Raw genomic sequence first — 8,975 nt, 5'->3', positions numbered from 1 at the left:
ATATTATGCCTTGGTAATGGAGATCACCGGAGAGCCTTGCCCTTCTGCTCAGTCTCCCGACCACGTTGGGCGGGTGAAAGGGCCTAGTTAAAACGAGCTGTGAGATTAATGAGTCAGCAGCAGCGCAAACCCCAAGACGTGGATTGTCAAAAAGCGGCAGAGAGAAAAAAAAAAAAAGGCAGCAGAGAGGTCTGATGTCAGCCAGCAGCGGGCGCCACCTGAATCCGTCCTTTATTGTGACGCCTAGGCCCCGCCCACTCCCCTGACTCCTGCTCCTCCTGGCTCACGGTCCCGCCCCCGGCCCGTTCCAGCGAACTACTGTGAACGCTTCAAAAGCGCGTCACCATCGCTCTAACAATGGAGGGCGGGGGGAGGGGCGGGTGTCAGTCGCCAACGCCTGCGCCGTAGGGCCCGGGAGGGGTGGGCGGGCCAGCCGGCGTTCGGAGGCGGGGAAAAGAGACGCAAGCAGCGGCGACGCCATTTGCTGCGGCTGAACGTGAGCGCAGGCGGATCTCGGAAGAACTCGGTCGCGAGACTCTCCCGCGCACGCGACCCGGCCTCTTTTGCCTGCTTGGTACCGCGCGGTTCCACGCGTCGCCCCTGGGGCCTCTCGGAGGAGTCGCCGCTGCCGCCGCCGCCACCACCCCCCCCCCCAGGATAGGAGTCGGAAACGCCGGGAGGCTTCCGTCACCGCCATGCCCAAGAATAAAGGTAATGCTGCCCGGACTCCGGGACCACGACTCCGCTCGACCGGGTCTCTCCGGCCCTGCCCGCGGCCTCCGGGTTGCCCAAGCCGCAGTGACCTTCCATTCGGCTGTGTCGGCACACGGCTGCAGGATACGCTCGCGGTTTAGGGCTTGGGAGAGGTGCTGGGAAGTTACTACTGTCTTCCAGTTTGGTCACATTGGGGTGGAGCCGACGCCATTTTTTGTAGGGCCTCCTGCGGGAGAGTGTGGGCTTTTGCTCCCGATTCGCGCCAGACTGACCGCGGCGCGTTATGGACCTGTGGGGGAGACCTCCCTGAGGCGGTCCGGGTTTCGCAAATGAGTGCCTTTGGCTTCCTGGGCAAAGAGTTAAGCCCTGAATGCAGTTCTTAACTTTAAAAAGGTAATGCCTGCTTTAGTGACCAGGTACTCCTGTATGGGTTTCTTTATGGACAGTTGTTGAATATTGATTGTTGAGACTTCTCCCTCTCCCTTGTGAACAGTGGACGAAACCTTGATGTATATTTACTTATTTAAGGTTCATTTCTAGAGATTTACTCTTCCCCATCCTTTACGGGGTTTAACTTTTTTTTTTATGGAACACTTGTTCCATATTTTCCCAAGTTTTCTACTTTTGCCTCATATCTTGTATATAAGTGGTGGGAGTAAAGACCTTTTAATTTTTTAAGTTCCCTCCATTTTGAGGCTCAAAGTCCACAAATTATTCGTCTCGGAGATAAATTTATTTGGAATTTCCAAAATGGAAAGTCTAATTTACCTGAAAGCAGAGGAGTTCTAAAGTAATTACCCTTTTTTACACTTAAGGGGATTTCTATCTTTTAAGTATTTTTATAATCTCTCAAGGAAATTGTATCTTTATAAATATTTCTCAAGGTAATTGTGTCAGTAGAAACAGGGAAACATTGTATTTCCTTTAGGAGAGGAGCATATTACACAACCCACAGGAAGTTTCCTTTGGTTATTTATCCTTGAGACCCCTGCCCTAATCCAGGCCTACTTCTCTTCTCTTTGTAGCTGTCACTACTCATTTTATCCGGTGGGGTACTTGGTTGAGGTTCTTTGCAAGATTTGGTGCCGTTCCCTTAGGGCACTCCCTTGTCCTCAGAAATCTAACTTGTCGGTCCTTTTTGTAACATTTTACTGCTAATTATTCTGGGTGAAACAGAGTTCTAAAAGTTTTCTTGTAACCTGTCCAATCCTTTATTCCTAAGTATCTTATTCTCACCTTTATTTCTAGTGATGAAATTTCCAATTCCCTCACTAAACTCTAAGCTCTAATGGGCAATAATGCTATGTGTCTTAATCACATTGAATTACTAGCATTTGACACTTAGTAGATGCTCAATAAATATTTGTTGGATTAAGTCATCTTCCTTTTGGTTGACTCTACTCTCAGATGAATAATAGGTACCCTTTGGTTTCCAGGAAACAGGACTTCTATGTTAAATCACATCTAGTTCACTAGCCTCTTTTAAGGTTCTATTCCCATGGACATGGCAGTAAAACAGAGAGGGGAGTGATAAGGGTATGGTTAATTCTGGTAAATTGGCAAGCAGTGAATCGTTTTTCTATAAATAATATTTGAAGCATACAAAAAATATAGATAATACAATGAACACCTGGGAGTCTATTAGTCTGAACTTGAAAATTAAAGCACAGAATCATCTAAAACCCTTTGTGTCCCCCTCTGCAATCCCCTTTCCCTTGTCTTCCTCTGTTTTTGGAGGTAGTCATCATTCTGAATTTGTCGGTTATCATTTCAGTACTTGTAAAATCAGTCTGTTATGTTAGTGCTTTCCATGACCCCTGGATTTTACGAGATGAGGTTTACTAATGTAGAATTAAATTCATGTTTGTTGTTTTTCTTCATTGGAAAAGCCAGAAGCCCTGTGAATATAATTTTAGTGATTGTTTCACAAAGATATAAATTGCCACAAACTGTGTGTTGAATGACTTTTGCTTTGGACTGATTCTTACCAGTGTATGTCCTCTAGAATCCTCTAGATATTTTTAGCTTATTACCTCAGGAAAAAGAGTATCTTTTGGTCAACTCAAGAAGACTGGGGTAAGGTGCTCCCACACTTAAGAGGAAATTACTGCCTTTACTTTTAAAATTGCCACTCCTTTGGGAAGGTATGGACTACTCTTGATTGATTCAAAGAATTGCCCAAGTCAGGTATATAACTCAGTAAATAAAGTTGGTAGGATCCTTGCCCTAATGGAACTTTCACTCTGGTTTGAAGATCTGGCATGAATGGCGTGGAGCAGAACATACTTTCTCTGGGAAATTCGTTTTGGTGTCCCCTAGGAATGCCTCCACTACTGAGCTCTAAGGACTTCTGTGTGGGTCAGGAAATTATAGAGGCCCACCTGACAATAGTACAGAGCATTGCGAGACTGGCCCCAGGACAGATAAGATGTACTTGATTCTAGAAGTTATGTGTCTGACTTTGCAGTGGCCTGGTGCACACTCTTTATTCTGTTCGGGCTTTGAACCTTTTGCTGCTTCCAAGTTCTTCCCATGAGTTCTTTAATATCACTACCACTTACAGCCTTCCACATTTTGAAAATGGGCGCCAGTGTGGTTTTAGGTTCTGTAATGGGAACAGAATGCTGTGGAGAGATACCCTAATGTGAGGGCCATGAACAACAACAGCAGCAAAGATTAGGTTTGAATCTGTTCACCCCCACACACTGAAATATATAAAGTGAGTTAGTTAATTCTCTGAGCTTCAGTGAACTCCCTGGTAACCTGGGGATAAATGACCTATTACTTCATAGGGTGATTGTGACAAGTAAATGGGTGGCTTTATTGCGTAGTGGCTAAGAGTATAGTGAACTGGGGTGGTGTCTTACTGTTCACTTCAAATCCCAGGTCTCACGTTTTATGATATAGCCTTGGATAAGTCACTTAACCTTTCAAAGACTATTATCTCTTGGGAAATGAAGACAAAATAGTACCTATCTCAGGCATAGACTTGTTAAGCGTGAGTTACTGGGACAGTGAGATGTCTCCTTAGATTAAAGCATAAGATGGCGGAAGGTAGATTGTGTGTTCATAGGATGAGAGAGATATATTCTTTAAGGCGGTTATGTTGCCGCTAACAGAAACAAGGGTGTTGATTTAGGATCAACTTTGTAAAAAAAAAAAAAAAGAAAAGAAAAAAGTTTGAATAAAATTGAGCTTGAGAGGACAGAGGACAGTATTCACTGGACCCATTCACTGGAGCCATTAGAAATAGGAGACCATTGTTTTGTTGAAATAGTGGGCTTAGATGTAAAACTACTAGCTTAGAAGGGATAGGTGAGAGAAAAATTAATTTCCTTAGAAAGTGGGTTAACAGAAGGTGGGAATTTGGAATTAATGAAGCTCCAGGGGAACGGGCATAATGGGGAGGGGGTTGGCTGGTAAAAGTCAAGAATAGTGCAAGTGGCCCTTTAAAAATCAGAAAAAAGGGGTGCCTGGGTGGCTCATTTGGTTAAGTGACTACCTTCTGCTCAGGTCATGATTCTGGAGTCCTGCCTTGGGCTCCCTGCTCGGTGGGGAGTCTGCTTCTCCCACTGTCCTCTCTCCTCTCATGCTCTCACTCGCTCATTCTCTCTCTCTCTCTCTCAAATAAATAAAATCTTTAAAAAAAAAGTCAGAAAAACAGGAGTTGGGAGATGATCATTAGTGTCATTTAAAGTGAAAAACAAGGGGAGGGGGAGAATTAGTTTTTTAAGGACACCAGTAGATCAAAATCTAGACTCCTAAATGGTAGAAGGAATATAGAGGTATTTGGATCTACTGTTTTAACTCCTTCATTTTACATAGTCTGTAATTGAGATCCTGGGAGGTTTTTGTGAAAGTTCCTTTTATCCTTCTCCCTCCGTCTGCATCTGGTCATGATTCTCGTTTCCATCTCAGAAATATTCCTCCTGTTTATCTCTTTTCTTCATGGCTAGTCTAGGCCTGTTGCATGGTAAGATTTTTGTTGAAGTATATATTTTTTTTGGACAGTAAGTATATTTACAATTCAAATTTCAAAAAGTATGAAAAGTGAAATCTCTTTCCTAAACATGTCCCATTGTAAACCAGTTCTCCTCACAGGCAGTTATTGTTAACTTTTTTTGTATATGCCTTCCCAGAGGTATTTTATGTATATATAAGCAAATGTGAATATGCAGCTTGCTTTCTTTTGAGAGAGAACAGGCAGAAAAGCAGGGGTGGGGTGGGGCCTGGGGGAGACTCTTAAGCAGGCTTCATGCCGCTGACACAGGGCTGCTCAGTGTCCGGACCCTGAGATCATGACCTGAGCTGAAATCAAGAGTCACACTGTTAAGAGCCACCCGGGTACCCCTTCATTTTTCTTTTTTACACTGATGATAGCTTCATACCCTTACTCACCTTGCTGTATTCATTTCTAAATATACATAAAGAATTTTAAATAAATACAAAAGTAGACTATATAAGGAACCTTTAGGTACTCGCTTTCTGGCCTCAGACACAATCACTTCACAGCTAAACTTGACCACCATCCACACCAAATCAGAATCCAGATTTGGGGGGCACCTACCTGAGTGGCTTAGTCAGTTAGGCTCAGGTCATGATCCCAGACTCCTGGGATTGAGCCCCACATTAAGCTCTCTCTGCTCAGCAGAGTCTTTGAAAAAACAAAACAAAACAAAACAGATTTGGTCTACACATTGCCACTGGTTGACAAATCTTTTAAGTCTCTTTTAAGAAATCTATAGGGTGCCTGCGTGGCCCAGTTGGTTAAGTGTCTGCATTCAATGCAGGTCATGATCCCAGGGTTCTGGGATTGAGACCCGCATCAGTCTCCCTGCTCAGTGGGGAGCCTGCTTCTCCCTCTCCCTCTGTCCCCACCCCTGCTTGTGCTCATTCTCTCTCTCATGCTTTCTCTTCCAAATAAGTAATCTTAAAAAAAAAAAAAAAAGAAAGAAATCTAAGTTCCCCCCTCATAGTGTATCTATTGAAGAAAACTGTCTTGTTGAATCGCCCCCACAGTCCGGATTTTGCTGATTGCATCTGGTTTGCACATTGCTTTTTATTGTTTTTTTTCCTGCATCCCACTATTTATTATTATTGTTAACATATAATGTATTGCTGCTTTCAGAGGTAGAGGTCAGTGACTGATCAGCCTTACACAACATCCAGCACTCGCCACAACACATACCCTCCCCAATGTCCATTGCCCAGTCACCCCATCCCCCTTACCCCCCTCCTCTCCAGCAGCCCTTAGTTTGTTTCCTGAGGTTGAGAGCCTCTTATGATTTGTCTCCCTCTCTGGTTTTGTCTTGTTTCATTTTTTCCTCTCTTTCCCTATGCTCCTCTGCCTTGTTTTTCAAATTCCACATCTCAGTGAGATCATATGATAATTGTCTTTCTCTGATTGGCTTATTTCCTTTAACATAATACCCTCTAGTTCCATCCACATTGTTGCAAATGGCAAGATTTCCCTTTTTGATGGCTGCATAGTATTCATGTGTGTGTGTGTGTGTGTGTGTGTGTGTGTGTGCGCGCGCGCGCGCGCACACACACACACACACACACATTTGTATCTTCGGGGTAGATACCCAGTAGTGCGATTGCTGGGTTGTAGGGTAGCTGCTTTCTTTTTTTATTTATTTATTTTTTATTTTTTTTTAAAGATTTTATTTATTTATTTGAGAGAGAATGAGTGAGAGAGAGCATGAGAGAGGAGAAGGTCAGAGAGAGAAGCAGACTCCACAAGGAGCTGGGAGCCCGATGCAGGACTCGATCCTGAAAGTCCGGGATCATGACCTGAGCCGAAGGCAGTCGTCCAACCAACTGAGCCACCCAGGCGCCCGGGTAGCTGCTTTCTATTGTTTGTTTTTTTTAATGGACTTTGTTATTTGTTTTTATTTTTTATTTTATTTTATTATTTTATCTATTTTTTATTTTTTTAAAGATTTTATTTATTTATTTGACAGACGGAGATCACAAGTAGGCAGAGAAGCAGGCAGAGAGAGGGGGGGAAGCAGGCTCCTGCCGAGTAGAGAGCCCAATGCGGGGCTCAATCCCAGGACCCTGAGACCATGACCCGAGCCGAAGGCAGAGACTCAATCCACTGAGCCACCCAGGCACCCCTATTTTTTATTTTTTAAGATTTTGTTTATTTGAAGAGAGTGTGCATGAGCCGGGGCAGGGTCGGGGTCTGGGGGCCCACTGTGGGGCTCTATCCCAGGTCCTGGAGATCATAACAGCCTAAGACATACTAACTCACTGAGCCACCCAGGCGCCCCTGGACTTTGTTTTTAGATTAGTTAAATTTGTAGGGAAATGAGTAGAAACTAGAATTCTCTTATTACCCCAGCATGTTGTTAACATCTTAAATGAGCCAGGATAGATACATTATTACTAACAAGTCTATAGGTTACTTAAGGTTCATTCTTCATGTTGTACATTGTGTGGGTTTTGACAAATGTATAATGACATGTATCCACCATTACAGTATCCTACAGAACAGTAATATAACTACCCTGAAAATCCTCTGTGTTCTACATATTCATCTGCCCTCTCCTCCCCAACTCATGGCAACTACTGTTTTTTTTTTTTTAAATACTATCTCTATATATAGTTTTGCCTTTTCCAAAATGTTGTGTGGTTGGAATCATACTATTCAGCCTTTATAGGTTCCTTCTTTCCCTTAACAGTTTGCATTTAAGATTCTTTAGTGTTTTTTAGGAACTCGGTAGCTCATTTCTTTTCATTGCTGAATAATACTCCCTTGTGTCAAACCACAGTTTATTCATGCACCTACTGAAGGACATCTTGGTTGCTTCCAAGTTCAGGAATTAGTGCCTTGTGTTTTTAACTTCAAATACTTTGCTCAAATACAAAGGCAGAGAGAGGGAGAGAGAAACTTTTTTTAACTTCAAATACTTTCTTACAGGTATAAGATAAAACTCTCAAAGCAGCTGGAGTTGTTTTCCCCTCCACCACAAAATCAGTGTATCCCATTCCAGGAGCCATAACCTTACCCCCACCCCCCACCCCAAGTCATCCTACTTGATTGAACTCCAATAAAAGAGGGAGCTTATTTATTTAGAAATTTATTGGTAACCCATTATATCTCCCACCCTGGCCTTTGTGGGCCACTGTAGGACAGGTTCACTGAGAAATGTGCTCAACCAAGTGGTCATTATGGTCCAGAAACTTTGGCCATTGAACACAGATATTCTCAGGGATCTATATAATTCTGTGTAATACTTTCTTTTAGTTCGTTGTTATTTTATGTGAGAAATAACCCAAAAGGAATTTCCCAAGAAGAGTAGGGAAGTGATGTGTTTGATATGATTGGAAATTGTGAATTTAATATAAGTGTGTGACCACATTAGGTGAATGTTTAAGTTTAAATAATTTTTTAAAGGCATGTTGTGAGTCATTTATTTCTTTAATACTGTTGTACAGATAATTAACACCTTTTTTTTTTTTTCTTTAAAACCATCAGGTAAAGGAGGTAAAAATAGACGCAGAGGTAAGAATGAGAATGAATCTGAAAAAAGAGAGTTGGTGTTCAAAGAAGATGGACAAGGTAAGCGTTTCTGTGAATTTTTTTTTAAGTAATAGTTTTTTTAACATGGAATTTCAATGTCTAAACATGAAATGTTAGAACTATTCATAACCCTGAGTGATTTACATACTTTGCCCCCCTTTGCCCTTCTCTGTTCCTCAGCCCTCCACACCTCTCTAGAGTGCCTCTAATCATTCCCTGGTGTCCTGTGTGCAATGAGGATTGGAGGCGTTTCTGTAAATGTCTGGGTTTCATTGTTTTGCATGAACACTCATAATTAAGAATGAATTATACAGTTCAGAGAGAACTAAGCCTCAAAAGCTGAGGTTAACAGTTGGCATGATTTAGTAGACATTTTTGGCTAGGAAATGGTGCTACATAGTATTTTCATTAGACTGTGGATTTTTGAGGGATGAATTAGAGGCCTTTTCCACACTTCTCCAGTGCCATTAGCATATAATTTCAGGACATAGAATAGAGTGAAACTGAACAGTTGATTTTTCTAAACGAAGATGCATAACACTAGTTTCCCATATTTTTTTTTTAAGATTTTTATTTATTTATTTGACAGATCACAAGTAGTCAGGCAAGCAGAGAGAGAGGAGGAAGCAGGCTCCCCGCTGAGCAGAGAGCCCGACACGGGGCTCGATCCCAGGACCCTGAGACTATGACCTGAGCCGAAGGCTGAGGCCTTAACCCACTGAGCCACCCA

At 42.6% G+C, this 8,975-nt stretch overlaps 1 protein-coding gene across 2 annotated transcripts in view; it reads left to right on the top strand.

Annotated features, from left to right (window-relative positions):
• The first annotated feature begins 342 nt into the window (after positions 1 to 342).
• EIF1AX (eukaryotic translation initiation factor 1A X-linked) overlaps positions 343 to 8,975 on the top strand; it is a 22,464-nt gene continuing 13,831 nt past the window's right edge. Inside the window, exons 1-2 of one of the 2 annotated variants that reach the window (XM_080795816.1) lie at positions 343 to 711; positions 8,201 to 8,284. In XM_080795816.1, coding sequence (XP_080651942.1) covers positions 696 to 711; positions 8,201 to 8,284 — 100 coding nt within the window. In that variant the 5' untranslated portion in view covers positions 343 to 695. The remainder of the gene's footprint in view (positions 712 to 8,200; positions 8,285 to 8,975) is intronic. The other variant, XR_013966323.1, reaches the window with a different exon arrangement.

Source organism: Martes martes, assembly GCF_963455335.1.
Source record: "Martes martes genome assembly, chromosome: X".
Lineage (NCBI taxonomy): Eukaryota > Metazoa > Chordata > Mammalia > Carnivora > Mustelidae > Martes > Martes martes.
The sequence above is the reverse complement of the archived record's forward strand: the minus strand, read 5'-3'. Positions and strand labels throughout refer to the sequence as shown.